General features: G+C 40.7%; 2 protein-coding genes across 4 annotated transcripts; both read right to left on the bottom strand.

Moving 5' to 3' along the window:
- Nucleotides 1-794: 794 nt before the first annotated feature.
- Nucleotides 795-24,305, bottom strand: pip5k1ba (phosphatidylinositol-4-phosphate 5-kinase, type I, beta a). 3 transcript variants are annotated; one of them, XM_080419529.1, is made up of 14 exons: nt 24,184-24,305; nt 20,542-20,614; nt 16,866-16,996; nt 16,107-16,224; nt 12,955-13,107; nt 10,766-11,062; nt 8,248-8,432; nt 6,949-7,029; nt 6,307-6,355; nt 5,892-5,976; nt 5,538-5,678; nt 4,872-4,977; nt 2,777-2,892; nt 795-2,687 (listed from the first exon to the last, which is right to left on the bottom strand). In XM_080419529.1, exons 2-13 carry the CDS (start codon nt 20,611-20,613, stop codon nt 2,778-2,780), a joined length of 1,533 nt encoding a protein of 510 aa, XP_080275655.1. In that variant the 5' UTR covers nt 20,614; nt 24,184-24,305; the 3' UTR covers nt 795-2,687; nt 2,777. The 3 variants fall into 3 exon arrangements, with proteins under 3 accessions (XP_080275655.1, XP_080275657.1, XP_080275656.1); XM_080419531.1 differs by having other exon boundaries at nt 2,796-2,892; XM_080419530.1 differs by having other exon boundaries at nt 20,542-20,751; nt 24,184-24,297.
- On the bottom strand, nt 3,040-4,796 carry LOC308078403 (proliferating cell nuclear antigen-like). Its single transcript, XM_080419556.1, has 2 exons — nt 3,256-4,796; nt 3,040-3,204 (listed from the first exon to the last, which is right to left on the bottom strand). Exon 1 carries the CDS (start codon nt 4,064-4,066, stop codon nt 3,284-3,286), a length of 783 nt encoding a protein of 260 aa, XP_080275682.1. The 5' UTR covers nt 4,067-4,796; the 3' UTR covers nt 3,040-3,204; nt 3,256-3,283.
- Nucleotides 24,306-25,672: the final 1,367 nt, after the last annotated feature.

Here is a 25,672-nt window from a genome sequence, read left to right as displayed (position 1 = left end):
AAGTTTGGCTATTTGAAAATAGCAGATCTAGCTCACAACGCGTTTATAATTAATAATAATAATTACAAAACATGCAGCAGCCACAAGGGGAAGTATGAGTCAACATTTCATGCTCAGCCTAAAATCCCAATAATATTGTTTAACGGTAGATTCACTGGTTAGAGTGTTCAGTGTTGTGGTGCAGACAAAGACAATGACACAGTAACATTTACGTGTCATTCATTAACCTCATTTTGGGGAGTTTGACACTTTTATCAGCCTTTAGGCCATATTTAATAATCAAATACTGCCATTGTGATTTGCATATCAAAAACTCAAGGAACTAGCAAATTAACATGAATGGCAGTGGCTGCATATCAGTGAGGGGCCACACAAAAAGGGTGGAATCCCCCAAAACAGGATAAGAACAGGAGAAATGGAATAACAGGAGTCTCCTGGTGAGAACAGAAGGGTTGGCACGTGTGTGTGTGTGTGTGTGTGTGTGTGTGTGTGTGTGTGTGTGTGTGTGTGTGTGTGTGTGTGTGTGTGTGTGTGTGTGTGTGTGTGTGTGTGTGTGTGCGCGCGCGCGCCTGTACATTTATGCGAGTGCTGAGTGGATCAACATCAGATGGACGCACAAAGACCAAGACGGCTGCGAAGAGGCCCACTCCAAATTCTGGTGGGTTCTGACATTCTCTTCGTACCTTTCTGTCAGTTCATTTGCTTTTTTTTTTGTTAGCCAATACAACTTAATCTTTTACTCAATAGTGCCAACATTAAGCTGGAGATTATATGTACAAAAATAGTCAAGTAACTAAAAATAATTGTTTATTTGACAAACATTTTTTTTATAATACAGTATACATTGATTTTGAAATGATATATTTCACAAGGTGAACTTAAGGCAAAAGTGGAAGACACTTTATATACATACCATTTTAATCACTTCATCCTCTTGTTTTACACTTAACTGATCATTTTGTCTCCCTGTTTTACAATACAACACATCAGAGCTCATTTTCACCAAGAAAGTGTAAAAACACACCAAAAAGGCAAGAAAACTGATGTAATAGATCCATCTAGACTAGAGTATGGCACTAGTTTGATTCCAACCGCTTGTCTGTTTGTTTACTTTCAGGCTGGAGACCCTTTCATAAAAAATGCCATAGTATAGTTTGGACATAAAAATGATAGGTAAGATGCATTTTCACATCAGAAGTTTGACATATGGCAGTGGGTCTCAAAGTGTACACTCTCTGAGTTATGGGGGTCCTTGAAATTTAGAAGTTTGAGAACCACTGACATAATGTATTGGTTACTTGCATGTTCTGAATATGAGATGTTAGCTACATGGTACAGTATGTTTCATGTTGGGAATATACTTGCCAGCTCACTGCCCGTTGTGAGCTTGTAGAATGGCTATTTTCGGCGCACGGCACCGTCGTAGGACAGAGTGTACATTAAGACCAATAATTATCACAACTGCATGACACTAAGCATTTAAACACAATAGCCTACATGCACAATGCGGCGATATAACACCCACTCTCTCATTAAGCGAAACCAGAGAGGTCATCATCTGATATGTATCTCTCTCTAGTAGTATATGATTTGAAAGCATCAACCACGTATCTATCTAATCATAAAAATGCATTTCATCTTTCAGGGATCCTGCCGCTGAGAGATTCCCACTGACGTGGCACTGCACAGATAATCAGAAAGACACTTGAAAATAGAGCTCTGTCAAATCAAAGCAAAGAAGCTACAGTAAATGTTTTCCTGAGCACTCGCACTGTTCTTAAATTAGCAGCAAAGGTGAGAGTAGAAGGAGATTAAGCTACTCCATAGTGTCATGTACATTATTAATACAATGGCATATACATTTTTTTAAACCATACACAAAGCCAGAGACTCCATCCATTTTGTGTGGGATTTCCTCAATGAAATTACACTGTTGCCTGTCACACATTTCCTGAAGTACACAGTGATTGGATCTTGCCGGAATATAGGCTCTGTGCATAACTGTAGTCCTGCGCAGAGATCCTTAATTTAGGAAGATACACCATCCCATGTTTCGCCGCTAGGTACGAAATGGTACACAACAATGGTCTCCTGTGTGGGCATGGCTGCCTCTCCCCGCCCCCCATCCCCTCATTTCACAACCCCATTTACTTGTCCGCTGGAATTAATAGACTCACAACCTTCTTCTGGTCTCCTAAAGGGGTAGGCACCCACGTTACACGGATACAGATAGTGCAGCTTTCCTTTCTCTGCAGTTTGTCTTTGTCCTGGGTTTCCAGAAGGTGGCATGCCCGTTGGCTTTGCAGCAGATCTGAACGGGAAACACGTATCACAACTTCAAATGTGTTTCTGGTTGAAATCTGCTGCTGAGCCAATCAAACAAGGCTATGAGAAATGAACCGGAACAGGAAACGGGGTGTGCCACCTTTCGAAAAACCTGTGACCACAGTTCTCCAGAGCCTATTAGAATGACATAGGCTGGTACTGTGACATACCACTTGTCATACAGGGGAGTATGAGAATGTGAGAGAAAATGACTGCCCTATGGTTAATAGAATAGTGCTTCATCATGTATCTGTTTTCGGGCATTTCTTGCAATGGCGATGGTTGGACAGTCAAGTCAAGGATCATTATCTTGCACAGGCACAGTTGGCTGGAGGAGGTATAGATGGGGTCATCTTTCCTCACTAGCGACAGAGAGAAAGAGAGAAAGAGAGAGATTATTGTTTCTTGCCACTGATCCGAGAGAAGATCTGGCTTTAAAAGTCATGCTAACCTCAAAGCACACTTCTTACCAAGTAGACATCAAGTTCAGAATCTGATGGGCTTTTGGAGAGGGAAGCAGTGGTGTCATCTAATGCCACGGTGGCACTGGAGGCTCGTCGGTCGTCACTTTGACATAGGAAAGACAGGTTCATTATTGATTTAACTTTTACTTAATTTTCACAATTTCTTAGTTTATATTTTTTTAATTCATGGAATTTTTTTATAAGTCTTTTTTATTTCAAAGATTTTATTTATATTTTTGAATATTGTTTGAAATGATCATTAAAATGTTTTTATATTATTTTACCCGCGAGCCATGAAAATGGGTCCGTGACCCACAACAGATTGTTTGGAAAACACTGCATTAGGCCACAGACTACATTGTTTGTAATCTCTGGGACCCCAATCTACACTGTAAAATCCTCAGTGTTAATTTAACTCAAGAGCGTAAAAATTGAACGAAATGCAAATACAGAACAGTCCCCGGACCTGACGCTAAGAAACAGCGCAACCACATTTAAAACGCCTCTTCGTTGATCTTGGGTGCCAGGTAGTATTTGACGTGGCCCTTGTCAGCTATCTTGTATTCCACCACTAGGGGGACATCTGCAGACATGCTGAGGATGACCGTCTTGGACAGAGGCGTGGCCTTTGTGAACAGGTTCAGGTAGTTCAGAGCAAAGATAAGCTGGACGGGCTCTTTCATCTCAATGGTCACGGCTTCTTCCTCCTTGTCCACATTACTGGTCGGGGACAGCTTGATGTTTCCGGTGCCCACCTCTCCGGTGGCGGAGAACCTGACTCCGTCCTTGGCACAGGAGATCATGACGGCTTCGCCGATCTGGGACAGGTCACGGCAGATACGGGCAAACTCCCCCGAGGGCATCTTCACCACACAGCTGTATTCCTGCTCTGGAATTCCCAGCTGGTCCACTTCCAGGTCCATCAGTATCATCTCATAATCGGAGACTTTCTCCTGGTTGAGGGTCTCGAACACGAGGGCGAGCGTGTCCGGGCTGTCCTCCGCTCTGAGGGTGATGATGTCGTCATTCCCTGCGCACTTCAAGATTTTGGCCATGCTGCCGAGGTTGACGCCGACGGCGAGGTCCCTGTCGCAGCGGTACGAGTCGAAGCCATCGCTCCTGAGCGTCAGCAGGACGAGAGCGACGTGAGACGAGTCCATGCTCTGGAGGGAGATGCCGGACGAGTTGACATCCCAACACGCCTCTGTGATCAGGCCATTCAGAGCCTCCAGGACCTTCTTCAGGATGGAGCCCTGGACCAAGCGAGCCTCAAACATAGTCTTGAGTTGTGTGTTATGTCGATAATGTGAAGGAACTATACAGCTGATCTGTATCTAGAGCCAAAGACCTAAAGAGAGCAGTCTTGTGTTATCAGAGATAGCTAAACGGCCTCTTTTGCGCGACAGCCTGCTCCTGTTCTTCTAAGGAGAGAAATAAGATATCATATTGTACTTCATGATGTCATATTGCTGACGTCAATGTATTGAACTCCATATTTGGGTAAGAATGATCAGAGAGATCACACAAAAACAATGTTCAAATATGTGAAAAATATTCTGGGATTTACTTCCTTGGCCTATAAGGCTAGGGTGTACAAAGGGTGTACAAGGGTGTTGCTGATCCGTCCAGTGGTTCGCAAGATTAGCCCCATACAGACACACAAAAGCTCTTCTAGACGGTTCACTACTTAGGCACCACACCATAAAAACCCTAATCTCTTGGAGCATGGAGCAAAGATTCATTATGGCAACAGTATCATTAGCAGAACATTGCTATATGTGCTGCTGATGATACATGTGTATTATACTTGTGGTTTTATTTCTTTGTAATTGTGCATGTTTAATGGCATTCTGGCCAATGGAGCCTAATGGAAAAGTCATGGTAAAATAAAACAATATGCACAGTATATAGTTGCACATTTCTGGGCTGAGAGAGGGAGACCAATTGAGAAGCAATGAGGGGGAGGAAAGAGAGAGACAGACAGACAGACAGACAGACAGACAGACAGACAGAGAGGATGGGTAAGCTATGCCTAGGATTGTTTGGGGATACAAGGTTTTGTTTTTAACAGCATCCATTTACCTGCTTTCAGGATCACACAGGTCCTTCTTGTTGGGATCAACAGCAGCAGCGTGGTTGACACCAGGGGATCTTGGGACTAGGTCTGGATGTTTAGAAGAGCTAAAAACTGTTGAATAAAATACAACCTGAATGAATGAATGTATGGCAACCATTAAAAGAAAACACTTAAAATATAAACTCAGAAAGCTTGTGAGCTTGTCTTTCTACTATTATCGGCGAAAGTTGGGGTTTAGTGGTTAAGAATTTACAATGACATTTCAGTGTGGCGTGCCTATGTGTGAAGCTAACGCTTCGTTCACAAACTGCACACCTAGCAAATTGCTGTCCATAGCTTAAGATTGTATAGGTAAGCCATGCTGTTATTAGCCCATTTAGAACCGAGGCCGATTCTAAAAACTCCTTCTAAATCCTGACCTAAAGTTTTCTGAAAAACTATTCAAAAATTACAACAAATGTATGTTGCTATATACTGTATATAGCAACAAGAACCTCAAAAGGGGTTCCCGTCCTGAAAGGTATAGTTACTTATAAATAGGGGTTCCCGCCCAAAATGGGACTTGTTTTTATGTCTTGTCCTGTTTCTATGTACAGGTAAACATGTTTCTTACTGTGATTCCCTTTGTTTGCCACTAGGAGCAGTATATGGCACAATGAAGACATGCTTACACGGTCCATCCAGATGGTCCATACTCTGTGTCTTCTTCTCCTCTTTCAGCTCCTCCTTGAGGGGTGACAGGAACTCCTGAGAGGCTGACTTTGCTGCATGGAGGGAATTCCTCTTCCTCTTAGAAGACGTTCCTCTAAGAGCTAGGAGAGAGAGAGGGGGGGGGTGGTGCAAATGAAAAGGCCCTGTAGGCCCCTTACTTTTCCCCCTCTATGCTAAATATCTGCATATCTTTATTTTTGCAGAATGTTCACCACAGAATAGGGACCCTATGGTTCAAGTGGTTAATTTGTATTCTGGAAAGCAGAGGCGAGTCAAACATTTGAGATATACAGGCATGTTAATCAACAACTTACGGTGAATCTTTTTGAAGACTGTGGAGCCCATGAATTTTAGAAATCGGTCTGCATAGAAATTAGGCCTGTGAACCGACACTGTATCCTGAAAGACATCAGACAAAATGCTCAGAATGCACACTATCACGTGCACACAAGTTTCAAGTTTCTGTTACATCTTCAACGTATAACACAGACAGGCACACTGCCAGATGTAAAACACAACAAAATGCACAGAATGCACACACTAGCATGTGCACGGCTGCACGCAGACATGCGCACTGATGTACCACACTATTGAAGACCAACTCAACTTGCAAACACGCACATGACTGCACACGCACACACACACACACACACACACACACACACACACACACACACACACACACACACACACACACACACACACACACACACACATAGAGGTACATACCCCATCGTAGACAAGAGCTTTCCAAGAATGTTCCATTTTCTTGATTAATCTGAGGAAACATTACATGACACTGTCATCACAAAGAATGCATTGCGCACTGGTCCTTCTACTGACGTGCGTCACCTGGGCGTTCGTTTTTGCATGAAGCCGGTCCTCGGCTGGTTACCGAGGGCAACGGCTAACGGCCATTCATTTATCACATCGTTGCTGTTGCGTGGAAACCTTGTATATCCAAAGCCGTTCCTTGTTATTATGTATGTATTTAAAAAAAAAAAAAATAGTTAAAACAGCCGATCTATTCGTGTCGAGATGCAACGCGTTGTGAGCTTGTCGATCTGCTATTTTCACTACTTGTGTGCGACACTCTTGTATGATGAAGTAGGGCATTAATTTACAAAAAAAACTAAAAGTTTAGATATGGAGATACAAGGTATGCGGCCCGAGAGCAACAACATTAGCCTTACTGCCCTGACACACTGAAAGCGTCATTGGTGCGAGCGTGACACTGAGTGACTCCACTGTGGCTTAAGCCTTTAAAACAATTACAAATATACCAGGGACAGATTACACAGTATGGCTTTAAAATGAACACTCAGGATTTTACAGTGTTAACTAATAGATGACACGTTGTAAACGCCTCACCTGTACGACTGAAGTATGTCGATGATTCCTAAAAAGATGAGCAGCTTCTCATCCTTGTGTTTGGCAGGGATTCCACCCATCCTGAAAAGGGTGAGAAATAGTGTCAAAGATAAGAGCTTTAAATGAACCAAAAAAAGCAGCAATCCTTTAGATTTATGTCCTGCGCGGGACTCGAACACAGCTCTCCCATGTGAGCACCAACATGTATACTGCTGAGCATTCTATGGCAGTGGTTCGCAAACTTTTAAGCTGAAGACCCAAAAGAGAAATCGGATGTTTGCGCGGGACCCAAACTAGTGAAAATAGCAGATCTACAAGCACACAACGTGTCGCTTCGCGCTACTTTGCGCTGCTTTGTGAGCTCGCAGATCTGCTATTTTCACTACTTCTTAAACATTTGTTTTCCAATTTATGGAATTTCTTAGATGGTATTTATTTATGAAAATATTTAGAAAAATGTCTGCATTTGTTTTTTATTCATGAAAAATTTATATATTTTTTAATCTTTTGAAATAATTAAAAACAAAACATGGGAAATTAGATAAATAAAGGGGATATTTACTTGCGAACCATAAAAATGTACCTGCGACCCACAAATGGGTCCCGACCCACTCTTTGGGAAACAACTGCTCTATGGAATGCCTGTTTGGGCAGGGGAGATATTCTGATCAACCAGTAGGTGTCCTACTCCACCACACGGTCTAAATACGAATAAGTAGGAAGACCACCTCCAACCACTACAGATGTGTTAGTTACTGTATATTGTATGAACATAGGCTACTCCATCATACAGATTGATATAAAATAACGTTTTATTCATACAAAAAAGGTATGGATTGCAGCTATTAATATGTATTTGGCCGCGGACCCGCATCTGAAAACATTTTGTGCCAGGGACCCCCATACATGATTTCTGTTATTAAAAAATGACAAAAATATTCCACATCTTCGGCTAGTTAGTAGATCGGCTATTTTCAAATAGCCGATGTATATATGATTAAAGTAGTTAAACAGATTTTGCTGGGGACCCCCTGGAGCCCCCTCAAGGACCCCTTGTCCCTGGAGGGACCTAGGGCATGCGATAGTGATGTACGGGTCGACCCACAACTTGCAGGTCGGGGTGGTTCAGGCAAGCTTCAGACGCAATTAGCGCTGGTTTCGGCCAGGTGGGTCAACCCCTCCTGCCCCGAACTCGTGGGTTGAGTTCGGCGGGTTGGGTCGGCGGGTCAATGTGGGGGCCGTTGCAATTAAAACGTTTGAGAACCACTTGCTTATGCTTAGTATATATAGTTTCCTCACGTGTCATCATCAGCTACTGGTTCGGGGCCTTTCACGTTCCCCTGGATGGACTCCAGGGCAGTGGAATAGAGGACCTTCTGTCCCCTCTTACTGTCTCCTCGGGCTCCTCTGCCCAGCGCCTTCTGGTCCAGGACATGGACGCCCAGCAGCAGACTGTAGTCCATGATCTTGAAGCTCTCCAGGACCTGCCAGACATAAATAATCCATCATGGTTTCAGACTGTGAACAATAACCTTTGTGAACCATCCTGGTCGGTAACCTTTGCCCTGGGAAATTACGTAAACATTACCCAGCAAACCGAGAAACAGCTATCTAGTGGTGCAACAGTTAATCGAACTAATCGATTTATTCGATTAATCAAAAAAGTAATGGCTGCGTGTGAACAGCTGACAGGATGCTCACAAGGCTTTAGTAACAGCAGAATGTTGAAACCGTCTATAGCCATGAAGCAACATAACATTATTACAATACCTAGTTGCTTCTCCTGTCAGGCCCTTGTTTCCTTCTGCAATGTGCATCATTACAGTAATAGGGTACTATGTACACTATGCATGTACTTTGTTGGTACTGTAGTACTGAGATATGTGTTATTTTGTTTTATGTTGGATGTTCAAGGCACTTCGAGCAACATTATATGAATGTATTTATCATAGATTTAATTTTTGTGTATGTCTCTGCAGTATGTCTCTGCCCTCAGAAAATAAAATGGCTGAGCGTACGTGAATTCTTAGGTAATTTCTTGAACAATTCCCCAACTGACCCTTCAACTTTTGGTAGACATGCAGGAAAGTCACGGTTAAGGACTAAACCTGGATTTGGAGACTAAGCATACATAACAGTGCACTGTCAACTTGAGTCTGACTATGTGAATGTTAAGGACTCTTTGTAAACAAAGCCTAAAGCTTTAAATTCCCCCATGTTACCCAATACATTTACTGGCTTACATCACACCCAGGCCAATGGAAAGTACTGTACTTACTTACATACTGTACTGTAGGTACAATGTTGTACCTACAGTGTTTACATTTTTTAATACTTTAAACGTCTACTCCACTACATCTCAGAGGAAATATACTGCGGCTATTGGAAAATAGTCGATCTACAATCTGCAATTTTCAACAAAAGTTTGACAAATTTTGAAGAATTTGAGTACTTTTACTTGAAACTTGCACTGAAAGTATATTTTAATGACAATACTTCATTTCACTAAAGTAAAATTCAGAATACAGGACACTGCATTCTCCTCATGTATGTTACCTAATACACTGACTGGCTTACATCACACCCTAAGACAGCACACTGTTCGCCCAGCCTGGCTATGTGTTCTGCGCTGTCCAGTTGTTAAAGTCAGTAATATGAGTCAGGTGCTTTGTTCTGCTGGTGGTAATCCTGGATGAGGAGGCCTTTCGCAGTCCTTTCCCACTAATCAAACAACAGGCAGGACTAATGAGGTCATTCTTAAGGGCTTAGAAGGAGACGGGGATAGAGGGCAATTGTTCATGGTCAGACGAAAGGTGTCGTGCTTACGTAACAGTGAAGGCGCAGGCCAGGCGTGCACGGTTCACCAGTTCAAGCCGAGTCAAATGAAAGCTTTAACCTTAAACCTACACTTCAGAGGACCAGGGTCTCCCAGGGGTCTGTCCTTGGTCCCCTATGGTTTTTCCCTCTACGCCAAATCTCTTCGTAGAAAATAGCCGATCTACAATCTCACAACATGCATACACACAACAACACGTTGTGAGATTGTGGAGAGGATATTTTCGCGGAATATTCGCCCCCAGAATAGAGGTGCTAGCGTTCAAGTGCTTAAATGCGGATGTTATTATTGAATTCACACACATGTCCACAAATATGTCATTTTAGGGATATAGATCAGGATTAGAAACTGAATTCCAAAAGGATAATGCCATGGTATCTGTAAAATAGTCATTTAGTACAGCAATTGTGCAATGTACTAGATGCACTTAGTTGTTTCTTATACTAAGCTTTTAAGCTAAGCTCTAATGCATATGCTTGCACAGTGTGACAAGTATATCAATACATATGTTTATATAAACACATACTGTACAGCAGATAAATCCTCCTGTAATTCCAAAGCCATAATCTAACAGAAAATGTCATCAAATGATGTATAGTTTGGAACCATAGACTGTAAAAAAAGAATGGACAGCGTTACGCCCATAGACTCTACAGAACGCAAATGAAGCCTATTTTTAAGCAATTTCAAATGCGCCATCTTTCTATATCGCGTCATATATCCTATGCACACGGAAATGAATGCTATTGGTTGGGACCAGAGCGGGGGTGGGGAATGAATGCTATTGGTTGTGTAGCTTGTCAATCAAATCAAGGTAGCCACGCCCCTCCTACAGCATGCCCTACTTTATCATCAATTTTAAAATACATGGGACCATATTTTACCAAAATGCATATCATGGTGATTGAAAGAAGACTTTAAACTAGCAACTGGAAGCATATAGTATTTATGACAGTGTTTATGTTAATGTTTGGAACTCACTCGACAGTCTCTCTGTAGGGTTTTCATCAGGGCGTTGTAGGTGTCAGGGTCAAAGTGCAGACCCTCGTGCATCTCCTGGAAGTCCAGGTCTTTGAACGTGGGCGAGGTCTTGGAGCGCTCCTTGCGGGAGGCACGCCGCTTGTAGGTGGACCCCTTCAGGTCGTACTTGTAGTGCATCTTCATGGCGCGCGGCAGCACATTGTTCATGACCACAATCCGGATGTTCACTCCACCACACTGGATGCAGTACAGGCCGTAGAACTTGGGGAGCAGCGTCCGTGGGTTCTGATTCAAGTTCTGACAGAATGATCACAATGTACAGTACGTGGGTCAAGAGATGTCTCAGACATGAGAAACAAAGAAACAAACAAAAAACATAATTTGCTTCAGCTTTGTTTATATACTTTCAATGGCTTCAGCAATTATTTGAGACACACATATATGGGTATTAGGGGGCATGGCCACATTTTTCTGTAGGTGCAAAAAATACAGGTATCAGCATTGAGATTGTGAGACGTATAGAGATCGTATAGAGTGATATCTTGCTCAAAACTATGGCCTAAATATTATAATATCAAAAATATTATACAGGCCATCACATTGACACTCTATACAGTATACTGTATATGACTGTGAATAATAATTAATTCCCACAGATTTAATGCATCCTTGATATCTGCTGCTAAGTGATGTCTCTTACTTGCACAACAGACTGAGGTAATCTGCATTATTTCTATTTTATTTTTTTGAGTACACACCTCAAGTACATTGTTGTTTTGTTATTTGACAACCATGCATTGACGTTGGAATGTGAAACTGTCCTTATCTCCTCCTGGGGGACGAAGACTCCTTTGAAAGGACCGCTCCCTATAACTGCTCTGCTCTGTTCTCAACGTATCTGTTACTTAGCCTAGCAATACAAGCTCACATCACGTCCTTATGAGATTGTAGATCGGCTATTGTCGGTGAGGGACAGAATTAATTATGCATTTTTATTGTTGTATTGGTATGGCTTCTTGCTTGATGTGTGATGTTACATGGCAGGAACATGTATCTGTTTCTTTCTGTAATATCTCATTTTATTTTTAGGGACTACGGATGAAAGTTTGCATTATTGCTAACTCTGACGTATTTACATTGCATCCTCACCTCTACTGTATGTAGTTTTGTCTGCCGTGTTCATGAATATGTTCTGTCCCTCCCAAAGAAACAAATAAAGTAATAACAAATTCAGTATTCTGATTCAGACTCTTAAAAGAACATGCAGAGAGAAATAACCTGAAAGATTCTATTTCAAAACTCAATTCTAACAGAAAATGTTAAACATTTTATATACATCATTGACCGAGATCTCCCAGGGGTCTATACTTGGTCTGAATTGCAGACTCATGGCTGACAGAACTGCAGACTCAATTTTTCACCGTTTGAGATTCACCCCCATGCTTCTTTTTTTTTCTCGATAGATGCTAGCTTACTATTGCAGATGTATCTTGGTCAAATGTTCACATGTTTTGGTTGCTTAAATTAGTTTTTATTGACCATAAATGTTAAGAATGTCATTTAGATATTATGATGCTTCTTAATCTGCCTATTCCGATCTCGCACTTATAAGTTGCTCTGGATAAGATTGTCTGCTAAAAACCTAAATTGTAAACTGTAATAGGCTCTATGCACAGCAGCCATATTGGAAGGAAATTGGGCCTCTTCCTTACTTCCTTAGTATCATTGGTGTTACCAGTGATACTAATGAAGGCTCTGATCCATTTTGTGTAGCACAGTGGTTGTCAAACTTTTTAATTTCAAGGATCCCCATAAATCTGAGAGTGTACAAATGGAACCAATTGTACACTCTCTGGTACACTCTCTGGTTCCATTTGTACACTCTCAGCACGCCAAAATGCACAATATCAGCACCCTGACTCTGTTTGACCAGAATGGAACACAGCCTTCATTAGTAACACCTGTGAAGGAAGTAAGAAGAGGCCCAATTTATTTCCAATACGGCTGCTGTGCATAGAGCCTATTGTAAGAAACGCCCGCGATGATGTAACCATATCAGGAAGACAAATTGGAGAGGTCACAGCATTTGCATAGCTCTGCAGGTGCTGTCACGTGACATGTAAATTCCCAACAGCCGTGGTAAGTAAATGGAGACCGGCACTGAGTTTGCATTCTAGGACGGGACTCACCATGTAGTAGCCAGGAAGCAGTTTCTGCAGAAACTCTGCCTCTTTGGGCTGAACGGTCTTGATAATGAACTCATCATCGCTGGTCAGGTAGAACCAGGAGCTACTGGCTCCAGGGTTGGAGAGCTCAATCAGTGGCTCATTACAGATGGAGTACTGCAATTCACACAGAGGTGGTACACTTTGTATGAGTGGTACTGAGGAAGACATTATATGGCTGCTTATATCTAACCTTTACATTTTACCATCACTTATAATACATTATGACATTTGACAGCTTGTAAGAGCCTAAATGTCTCCACTAGGCCTAATAGCTATTGTTTTGGTACAGCCTATCTTGTTATGGTTCAATTTGACCTTCAAGCAGCTACAGTATAACTATGATCTCTTCCCTGTGCTTGAGGCAGAACTACCGTACCACTGACATGAGTGTTAATGTACTTCTGACCATGATATCATGTACATAAAGCATCACCACCACCTAGAATATTGTATATATATCGATTGCTGCTTGATCCAGAATTCCACGACAGTACCAATCAATTTTTAACCACTTAAACACTATATACTTCATTGACCCATGGGTATAGACTCCCATGGGTCTATACTTGGTAACCTCCTTTTCCCCCTCTACACCAAATCTATTTGCCTGAATATAGCCAATCTACAAGCTCACAATGCGTCATGTTGCGATGTGTTGTGAGCTTGTAGATCTTCTATTTTCACCGAATGAATAGCGATTATAGGGTCCATGTGGTTTAAAAGCAAGTAAAGAAATCATATTAGGATGCCAAGCATATGGACATTTGCATTGTTTTCGCTGGGGACTTTGTTGAGAGAGTCTGCAGTGTGGGTTTTCACTCATACTGTACATACGCATACACATACACATACACATACACATACACATACACATACACATACACATACACATACACATACACATACACATACACATACACATACACATACATATACACATACACATGTATATCAGTGTAACTTTTGTCTAAGGTTTGCCATTTGTTAAGTTAAATGTATGCTCTCTAATGTGTGGATTTGTACTGTATGCAGTGGAACGTTTAATGTATGTTTTTATTTTTATGTTGATTCCTGTTTTGTTTTGAAATGTATGTTTTTAAAATGTATGTACAGTAAAGTGCACCCAGGATGAATAGCTGTGCTTTAGGGCACAGCTAATGGGGGTCCTCTTAAAGGAATAGTTCACCTAAAAAATGCCTTATTTTCTATCAATTACACACTCCATGAAGCCTTGAATTCATGGAGATCTTTTTGTTTTTGATGCATGCCAATAATTTGATGACCGGGTGTATTTCCGGAAGGAGACTCAAAGAGACTCCTTTGAGTCTCCTACCGGATACATTAGTATCTTTCCACCGGTCATCAAATTATTGTCTTAGGAATGTGACAAAAACAAAAAAAATCTCCATGAAGTGGAGTGTGTGTGTGTGTGTGTGTGTGTGTGTGTGTGTGTGTGTGTGTGTGTGTGTGTGTGTGTGTGTGTGTGTGTGTGTGTGCAATGTACTGTATACCCTGCCAAGCCAAAGTGCAGTAACTACGAAAAAAAAAAAATCACTGAAAAATGGGTTTAAAAATGATTCAACTGGTCAGCCAAATGAGATATCGGCATATGTACTGTAGTTGTATTCAACGCATGTTCAGGAGTAGAGACCTCCCTCTGCTCAACCTCTGCTCAACTTGGTAAGGTAATCACCTTACCAAGTTCAGCTGCGCTGCTTATCTCTCAGCCAATCCACGCTGCAATCACCACAGTATAAATACACCTGCGACTGTATCACCTACCTGTTTGATTTGGCTGCTCGCAAATCCAAATTCCCTCCTACTCCCCAACCACCTCCTTTCTCACCAATTTTGCTCATCTAACTTCGTTTTTTTTTTTCTCCATCCTCCAGGAGCCCCAGGGCGGGGCAGTGTCGGAGCGAAGGCGACAGACCGCTCCTGAGCAGACAGACCGCTCCTGAGCAAAGCAACTGCGGCGGTCGCCTGGCTCCCGAGACTATACCCCCACCCTGAGTCTCGCCCCGCCTCGGGCTCCCCAGCAATACACATACATTTCATTGTACATGTGTTCAATAAATGCTGTTTAACCTGAGCAGAAGGTGTGGTCTCTTACTAGTGAAATAAGTGATATTACACTAATTGTACATCTGTTCTTGAGGTAATTGTTTATCCCCCAAAATCACGAAGGGTAATTTGACCTTTGGGATACTAGTCCATGAGCCAGACAAGATTTCATTATCGAAAGAGTGGGCAAAGCCAAACCTATATTAAATTGTTCATAGGGTCAATACGAGTAAATAAATATATGATAACCTTTCCACAGGAGCAGCTTTTTCATGGTTATCACACATTTTGTTATTTTCCCCATACGTACATGACAGGTGAAAAAATTACAAAATTTTAAAAAGAGTTATCATAATGAAACTTCCTGAGTTGATTACTTACATGAAGACAATGATTTATCGTATTACAAGTTTTCTGAAATTGTATATTTAAATATGCAAATTAGGCATTTAGTCCATGAGCCAGAGCCCCAAAATTGAGCCAAATATTGAATATTCCCTCGTTAAAAACCTTTGACTCCAACATCTTAACAAAATGAAATAAGTATGTTGACTCTGGCTTTGTCCAATGTTCTAATGTTGATTCTGGAAAGTTATGCAAATTTGGGCATATTTTCCTAATGCCTAATTTGCATATTTAAATATACAATTTCAGAAAACTTGTAATACGATAAATCATTGTCTTCATGTAAGTAATCAACTCAGGAAGTTTCATTATGATAACTCTTTTTTTAATTTTGTCATTTTTTCACCTGTCATGTACGTATGGGGAAAATAACAAAATGTGTGATAACCATGAAAAAGCTGCTCCTGTGGAAAGGTTATCATATATTTATTTACTCGTATTGACCCTATGAACAATTTAATATAAGTTTGGTTTTGCCCACTCTTTCGATAATCATTGCTCAATTTTGGGGCTCTGGCTCATGGACTATACACAAATAAGTCGGTGTGTCCAAAAACGTAGTTACTGCACTTTGGCTTGGCAGGGCATGCACTTCAAATCTGTGCATGTGTGTTTGTGTACAGTATGTGTGTTGACATACTAACCAGATAGTCATCTGGTTTGATTCCAAACAGCTCCCTGAAGTAACGGAAGGCCAGAGGTGCATAGGTTTTCAGCCTGAAATCTGGGAAGTGATGGGCTGGAGTCAGGTTACTCCCCTCGCTGTTCGTCAGAGAATAAACCCATTATTATATACTGTACAACAGGTTAGACAACACAACATGCCCTCTCAGAAGTAAACGTGTAGCATAAAAACTGTAGGTTTTAACCCTTTAATACTGGGAACGCATCTGTGTGTCATTTTAAGATTTCTTTGGCTATTCAAAAATAGCAGATATACAAGTTCATAGCGCGGCACCGAGTGCCGCACTATGAACTTGTAGATCTGCTATTTTAGATTTTTTTTGCAAATCTTTGAATACATATATTTTTTAAAGCGAACATTTGTAACTCAAATCTTTGCTTTTAGGGAGTCCCTGGAACAACATTTTTTTACAAATGTTTGCTTTAAAAAATATATATTCAAAGATTTCCAAATAAAATCACGATTTTTCAAAAATAGCCAAAGAAATATAAAAATCACACAGATGCATTCCCGGTCTTAATGGGCTAAGTAAGTAAGTACAGTAGGTAGGTTTACTACCACCCAGTTAAAAAGAAACAATGCGCCCATCTATAAAGTCTCAAGCTTTATTTATACTTAGTCATACAATGGTGTCCCACACCAATAAAATAGCACAACACTGCTAGAAATGTGCGTCACCGCATCAAATGTAAGTAAAAGGTTACACATGGTACTGTACCTAGGTAAGAAGACACTCTCCACCACAGAAAAGTCTTGCATGAGAACATCTCTGTCTGGCTTGGAACTCAGGTTGCCCACGGCATAACCAATGCCCAACTGGATGGCATCTTTCAGGACACCTGAGGTGGGCTGTGATCACAAAAATCAAGATACTTTCAATCTTCTGTCTGAAGAGTTTGGGTTCAATGTGAGATTCCTCCAGTTTGTATGACTTTTATTTCATTTTACATTTTTTAATTTAGAATTATTTGTACCCAATTATTCCTTTCTGTGTTGCCACTTCTGTTGTATCCTACTGGCTCACCTGCCGGTGAGGAGCATAGTTAATATTTATTAACTATATATTAATTATTATTATATCAATAAAGAATAGGGACACCAGGGTTCATGTGGTTGACCACTAATACACATTACTTAGTTTGGGTGGCCATTGCTGAATCGTTAGAGAAGCCCGCTGGGGGCGTCCGCTGGCCTGGCGGTCCAAGCGCATACCACATAAACTGGTAATCCAGCATGACAGCGTGTCGCGGGTTCGACTCCCGTTCCCGGCGACCTTTGCTGTATGTCTCCCCCCCCATCTCTCGCCCCATTTCCTGTCAGCCTACTGTCTTGTCCAAATAAAGGCATAAAAGCTCCAAAAAATATCTTTAAAAAAAAAAAGAGAGAGGCCGTCTGGGGCAGAAGGTCCCGGGGTTGTGCCCCAGGTAAATGTTGAAAGTGGCTCTGAGCAACACTTAACCCCTAACTACTACCCCCTCAGCCCTCATCATAACCATCTGAGCAGCCATCAGGTGCGTGACGCTGAAACTGAATTTCGCCCACGGGACTAACAAAGGTCTCCCCTGGCCGAAATAGCCGAACCTACAACCCCCAATGTGTCGCAACGAATGTTTGCCACAGAATATGGACGCTAGGTTTCATGTGGTCAAATAAAAGCTGTATATAGTTGTCCCTGCTTGATCTCTGAGTCGCTGTCATTCCGGCGTGTTGACGCTGACATCATTCAGTGCTTTGTAGTTGAGCACCACCCCACCTCCCCAACACCACCACTGTCAATTCTCCATGTGACGGCTTATCAGCATTCCTCGAGAAGGAAAGCGTGTATGGTGTTCTTATCTACAGCTTTTTTTAGCTACAGTGACGTCACGTGCGAATATAGGAAGGGCGTCAATGTCACATGCATATGTTGGAGGTGCAAACAAATTGCTTCTTGCATGGATTCGATCCGTCTCACAAACACAATGCTCCTACCCCCCAGATATCTGTATGAGTTTCTCAAAGAATCTGTTTTTGGTATCTGTTTAATGTAATTAAATTTTTATCTTGTGATATGTTGTTTTATTTTAGGTTATGTATTGTTTAAAAAAAAGAAATCTACGGAGAGCTGTATTATTTAATGGTTGAATGTTAAAATTCAATAAAAAGATTTATAATAAAAAAAATAAGTAAGGGACCAGTCGAAATTTACAGAAGGGGGTCCCTGGAGGAAAATAGGGGAGGGTCATGACTCATGCCTTTCTAATTTTAGTCCAAGGGAGGGTCAGCTAATTTTACTTTGAATCCAAGGGAGGGTCATGCAATTTTGAATTGATAAAATAGTCCGTTTTTTATGTACCTTTTTAGTACAGCAGAACAGTGGTCAATGACCCCTCTCTATTTCAAAGGATACAAAGGATTCAAATCAAGTAACACCTTGGTCTATTCTATTTAGAATCAATGGCGGTCGTTAACAAGCCATCAACGCACAGCGAGTGTGAACGACCCAGTCAATTTTTTTATAATAGAAAAATATACATATTTGTGCCTGATCAATCAATATGCAAATAACTCGACCTGTATTGTTAGAAGGGTACATTCCAGATAATTTAAGGAGTGCTGCATAGTTATGTGCAGAAACCGGTTTATAATTTCATGGTACAGAAAGTACATGACGCGAATATGCGTGCAAAATGCACATGCAACGGCCACGTGAATGGCAATGACGTGCCGTACAGCACGTTAAGTTACATTTCTTTAATAAGACTTTCAGAGGTCCTCTCTCTCTCTCTCTCTCTCTCTCTCTCTTTTTTGATATTATTATAATGTTTAGTATAGTATAGTTTTGTAATTTGCCTTTTGTAATTTACACGGTGTCCTAGTTATTTGTGTTTGTGAAATAGCCTTATTTATTATTAAATAATAGGCTATGGGGGGGGGGGGACAACAGGTAAAATGCTGCCTATGGGCATCAAATTCCTCAGGGCCAGCTCTGACTACTGGTTACCAAATACTCAACTTTCTTCAATCTGACCAGGATTCAATGGGTTTCCCACATCTAAGTTGAGAACACTATCCATTCTGCTACCACTCCAGATACTACACTGTGCATTTAGCAAGACTGACTACAGTAATGTTCTAATCAATGTGGAAAGCAAAACATCGGACGGGGATGATGGGGAGGGTTAGGGGTGTCAAGATACACTAATTTCACGATACAATACATGATGTTGGGCATATGATATCGATATGATACATTATTAATGTTCTTTTCTCATGTATCATCAACATTGGCCATCATCTTTAGTTTAAACTAACTTTATAAAGCACTTTAAAAAACAATTACAAAGTGCTTTGTACACACAAATAAATACATTTGTGCAAGCTTAAGGGAGAAGTGAAGTTCTCACTAACTATAAACCCATTGTTTCAGAGGACAGATAGAAACTAATATAACAAATATAAAATAATATAACACTGCATGACTATAAATTCCACAAACCTCATATTCTTGTCATCTGGACTTTACCAACCAAGTGCAGCCTAGTTATTTCCAACAGCTCAAAAAAATCTATAATACCAGATACAGTATAATACCATGTAAACCATCTTAGATTAGATGTAGGAGGCCTATTTGAGAGTGCAGAGGCATAATTGCTTTGATTAACGAGCGTCAACGAGCATCAGCTGACACACAACACCTCCTCTCTGCAGTGCTTTAAACTGAAAGTGACTGGAGTCTGTTTCTCCAAAATACCTTGAATATGATGGAAGACATGATTAATAATTACTGTGATTATGATAAGCTTTACATTTCATATCATACACCATACAGTAAGAACTCCTATAACTTCCATCGGCAAAAAAAAGGAAAGTGTTTTTTTTTATCAAAAAAATAAAATAAAAAAATATTACGATACAGTATGACATCATGACAATACCTATCGTCACATTTTAAAACCATGATAGGCTATATCGTGGGACAATATATCGTGACACTCCTAGGCGGGGAGGGTTCATCTTTTTTGTATCACTTGGGGAGGGTCATTGATTTATTTATTTTAGTCAAAGGGAGGGTCATGCCATTTTAGATCAGGGCACATACATTTTCTCCAGGGGTACCCCTCTTCAAAAATCGACCTGTCCCTAATCTATGTTGTTCCCTGTACTCATTGAATGAGCCACCATTTCAACTGGAGTCATTATCATTATATACTGTATGTATGTTATACATTATGTTATAATTGAATTAATCGTTTTACAACCATAATCCTAGGCTCTCCGTTTATCATGTTCTCTGCCACCATTCTACAGCCTCCATCATACAGTGCTACCGTATGTATAACACTGTTGTCACAGAGATATAAAAAGATACATCATTTCAATTAAAGAGAGAGAATTAAAGTAATGTGCCTTACCTTTTTATGGTGCATTGACACTTTCGAACTTCTGGTTCCTGGTCCTGTACTGTTAACTGTTGCGGTTGACATCCTTTAGATAGAGAGAACTCAATTAGGTTTCGACCTACTACTTGTTCCTCAAACTGAAAGGCCTGTGGTTGATCTGTTTGTATGTTGAGTTCCTGATTGCAAAGATTTGTACAGACACTGCAAATCCCAACTACACGTCTATAGAGAAGATACAAAAAAAAAGGAACAGAAGCTGACCGTAATTCACATGAATATCACTAGAGATTACTGTATGTTACAGCTACTGTAAAAGCCCAAGGCACCAATGAAACATGATGCAAAACAATAATTGGGGTTAAATAAACATCAGCAGGAATTAAGTAAAGCCCTTTGGGAAATAGTTAATGTCCTGTTATTTGTAAAAAGAAAACAGAAGTTATATTCTGATATTAATCGTAGAGCAATGATTACAGTTCAGTAACAGGGGTCTCCCTGTCTCTCCAGCTCTTTAGTAAACTGAAAATACATTTTCAGGTGGGACACCAGTTTCATAAGGAATTTCATCCAATCAAGAGAGAGAGGACTGATATATCACCTTGAATTTTATATTGTTCCAGTTCCAATTTTGCCTGCTCATTTTTTGTCATCACTTTAAATTTAACTTTTTTTAAATCTGTTTCCTGTATGAGTTTTCTCCTGATTGAAAATTGGTATCCTAACCTGAAAAGGAGCTGGAGAGACTGTTACTGAACAAACACTCTATTGCTACACTATTATAGCAATGATCAGTATCAGAATGCAGAGCTATTTTAACACTTATTATTATAACAGAAAATATCACTTAAACCACTTTTAAGTTGAGACAACTCAACCCAAAACTCAAAACCAATCTTTTTGTCCTCTTACTGTACTGTACGTAATGTCCAGGTCCAAATCAAAACATTCAACTATTACGTCCAACTACAGAGGCGAACGAAACAGAATGAATCCTGTGCGAGTGTCCATGCCTGTATGTCCCTTAATTCTTAGTCTACAGTTGGACAAAACCTCCAAGTTGGTGTGTACCTTTCTGTCCAGGGCAGCACAGCGATGTGTGACTGAGGGGGCCCAGCGTGCGAGTGTGAGTCTTTAAACCATGCATTTGTCCGATGGGATACATCACCACGACCTTTGATCCCAATTAAGAGGGATTGGAGGAGCGTTCTCCACCGAATTAATCTCCTCTCTTTGGAACATTCCTTTGGGAGAACTGAATTAGCCAACACCGGTTTAGAAAACGCTTTCAGTTACCCTATATGTATATACTGTACTTCGTTGGCCGAGGCCCCGCAGGGGTCCATACTTTCCCTCCTTTTTTCCTTCTACACCAAATCTCTGCCGAAAATAGGTTGACACGCTCACAACGCGATGCAAAGCATTATGAGCTTCTAATAAATTGTCTATTTTCACTATTATTGAAATAGGCCAGGTGGCACCACAGCATACAAGAAGAGAAGTGGAAATCTGGCAAGCTCAACTCTGTAGGGCAACATTGGAAACAGATGAAACTGCTCTGTTGGAGTTTTGTCCCAAATGTTCAAAATAAATTGTTGATTCTCACTGCCATATCGAAGTACTGGCTGAATTACTATCAACCCAATGTACTGCTGTGGTTTTAAAACTTTTTTGTGGCCACGGTACACCAATAGGCAGGTAAAAATCTCAATGGACATCTGCTCAATTACCTTGTGGTTATGTTCGCCCTGAGACTGGGAGGTCAGGCTTCAATCACAGGCCGAGTCATACCAAAGAAGACTATAAAATTGGAACCCAATGCCTTCCTTCTTGGCACTCAACACCAAGGGTTGGATTTGGGGTAAATCCCTGCGACATACTAGCGTCATGTCCAGGGGGTGTACTTGTACACCACGCTAGAGAAACAGGAGATAGGCTCCTTACCTGTGCGACGCATTGTGAGCTTGTAGATCTGCTATTTTCAAAAGATTTTTATGCATTTTATACATTTGAAAACTTGTCACGTGAAATGGGACATTCTGCATAATGAGTACTTTCTACTTTTGGTACTTTAGTGCATTTTGATACCAATACTTTTGTACTTTTATTCAAGTAAATTTTGAATTCCAGACTTTTACTTGTAACAGAGTATTTCTACATTGCAGTATTGATACTTTTACTCTAAAATTTGAATATTTTTTCCACTACTGGTGAACAGGGCTGGCTGGGTGCAGGTGTGCGAGTTGCTCTCAGCCTTTCCACTTACAGCTCAGTTTGACCCTGGTGTGATATAACTCACCTGCTGAGGGTATATCGTGTGTCAAAACGTGCTGGGTGAGTTTCACAGTTTGTTTGTTTGTTTGGGACTCTACTTTAGGTAAGGAGATTACAAGGAAGGCTTCCAATCAAAACAATGATGCAGTTATTGGGCAGCCAGTTTGTTTACAGATTAAGGACCAAATGACCAAGTGTGTGTGTGTGTGTGTGTGTGTGTGTGTGTGTGTGTGTGTGTGTGTGTGTGTGTGCACACACACACACACACACACACACACACACACACACACACACACACACACACACACACACACACACACACACACACACACACACACACACACACACACACACAGGATTGTGGAACACACACACACACACACACACACACACACACACACACACACACACACACACACACACAGGATTGTGGAACGTTATAGCTGCTGATGTTGGAACCTAAACAAAATCACACTCATATGGATTATATATTATTCAGACTTTTTGGAATACCTCAAGAATGGTTTCCAAGTTGTTACATCTATACATAAGTTGTATCCCAGTCATCTGGAGAGGAGGTTTGTTAAAGGTGCTGTGATATTATTTTGTTAATATTAGTGTGAATTGGGTTTGGATATCAATTTAATCTAATCAGGAGAGAGAGAAGAGAACTCTACAGGACACAGGAACAAGTGGAATTGGAAGTGATGGAAGAACTACAACAATATAAAATGTGATGAATGCTGTTCTCTCTCCATGAAACTGGTGTCCCACCTTAAATTGTTTTTTTCTGTTTATTAAAGGGCTGGAGAGACAGGGAGACGCCTGACTTACTGAGCAATCTATTACTATCAGGATATTATAGAGCAACTTTGTAATAACATTAAATAAAATAGACGTATTTTGTATCAACAAATAACACTTTACAGCACCTTTAACTGATTAATCTGAACACTGAGTGAAGATTTGACTGTGTAGAAAAATAAACACAACTACTTTACAAACATGTCATTGTTATTTGTAACGCAATTTGGTGAGGAAGTCAACACGATTTCCTCCTGTCTGTGCTGAAGCAACATGTTCCTGGAAACGCAACATCGACGCATAGAACAGGAATAGTGCATTAATCCCATAACCCCAAAACATGATCCTCTTCCACAATATAGTTTTTAGACTGTAGTAGGCCTGTCTGGTAATTGACAGAAACATCTGATTTACATTCAAAGATTTAGTTGACTCTCTTTGGGGAGGAGGATAAGTCAGCAGGTGGCAGCATTATCCTCGCTAGACATGGCGGATACGAGACCATTGATACAAAGTTCAACGCAAAGTTATTGTGAAGTGGAGCGACTCCGAGCGAGATACACTATACAATGTTCTTACCTTAACCAGTCATCGTCATCGGTGAATAATCATCGGACTGGCAGCAGATACTGTGAAACGAAATAGACTGCTGATCGTCCTCACTGTGCGGAATTCATATCAGCATCCTCTCTCGCTCTTTCTCTCTGTCTCTCTGTCTCTCACACCACTTCCGCACCTCACCTCAAGCCTGCCCCTCTCTCTCTCTCTCTCTCTCTCTCTCTCTCTCTCTCTCATAAACAAACAAACATTATGTTAATGCACTGATTTGCGTGCTGTAACAATAGTTACCAACTGCTCCTGAAAGTTAAGATGGGTTAAAAACGCATAGAGTTGTATAGCTAATATATTGTTACATGCAGATGATCAATTCCAGGTGCAAATTGGTCCCCCCATAATAATATTGGATTGTAATTAGTAAATGTTCATTCACTTTACTGTTGCAGCTGGTAAAGGTGGGCTGATTTGAGTAACTTTGTGTGCTGCTGCTGGTTGAACCTATATATACTGTATTAATAGATCATTTATAGTAATCATTGCTATATAGTGTTCAGAAACAGGGGTCGTCCTATCAGGAGAGAGTAGTAGGCTGAGGAATATTCCCAACAATGCTTATGCCATTTTCCAAATTTGTGTTTTGAGAAAGGACCCCAAGGAAGATGTCAGAATCTCAGAATCGGTATGAAATAATAATAAAATATCTGTCTGTCTGTCTGTCTGTCTGTCTGTCTGTCTGTCTGTCTGTCTGTCTGTCCTTCCACCTACCTGTTTACAAATTACAAATTGTAATGTTTGGAAGTATCATGAATAACCTTTCTATTACCTGAAGATATTAAGAGTGACCAAATTTAGCAGCTGCAGCAATCTCTCTCTCTCTCTCTCTCTCTCTCTCTCTCTCTCTCTCTCTCTCTCTCTCTCTCTCTCTCTCTCTCATATCCCCTCATTCCTCCTAAGTGGGCCAGAGTGCATGCAGTTCAGTGTTTGTTTGGGAACACCAGTGGGGACAGTCTACATACCAGCATAAGATGTCATAAGACCACTTGAGGCCATCAGATACTCTAGGACTAGCACAAATGTTACATTGTCATAGCTGGCTATGTCTTGAAGAGGTCTTTGTCATATGCCTACACTGATAGCCGGCCTTGAGGGTCCATTTGGTTAAAAGTACATTCTTGGAGTTAACCAACATAAACCCTATTTATTTAGCTGAGCGTCTACTCGGCCGCCTTGTTTTTTCTCAACCTGTAGGCCATGAGGAAATTGCAAGTGGGCCCTGCAAATGATATTGATAGTATATAACATTAATGTAAAACAATTAATACAAAGCTATGTCATGATATTGATTCCTTTAAAACCGTGAAATCGTGAAAATGTGTGCAAATCTTTTGCAAATCTTTGAATATATATATATTTAAAGTGAACAAATCTTTGCTTCTGGAGGTCACTGTCACAAAATATGAGATGAGGTTCCGCAGCCAAATATGTATAATTTTGGGGGTCCTTCACCTGA

This window comes from Gymnoscopelus braueri (assembly GCF_963280865.1).
Source record: "Gymnoscopelus braueri genome assembly, chromosome: 22".
Taxonomy (NCBI): Eukaryota; Metazoa; Chordata; class Actinopteri; order Myctophiformes; family Myctophidae; genus Gymnoscopelus; species Gymnoscopelus braueri.
The sequence above is the reverse complement of the archived record's forward strand: the minus strand, read 5'-3'. Positions and strand labels throughout refer to the sequence as shown.

What these genes read in the sequence shown, in the direction of transcription:
- pip5k1ba (XM_080419529.1), bottom strand. Translation starts at nt 20,613, where the DNA reads ATGTCAACCGCAACAGTTAACAGTACAGGACCAGGAACCAGAAGTTCG. An exon ending in AGTCTTCAAAAAGATTCACC is followed by an intron (nt 5,679 to 5,891) that starts GTAAGTTGTTGA and finishes TCTCTCTCCTAG; the next exon opens with CTCTTAGAGGAACGTCTTCT. An exon ending in CTGTGTGATCCTGAAAGCAG is followed by an intron (nt 2,893 to 4,871) that starts GTAAATGGATGC and finishes CCTATGTCAAAG; the next exon opens with TGACGACCGACGAGCCTCCA.
- LOC308078403 (XM_080419556.1), bottom strand. Translation starts at nt 4,066, where the DNA reads ATGTTTGAGGCTCGCTTGGTCCAGGGCTCCATCCTGAAGAAGGTCCTG.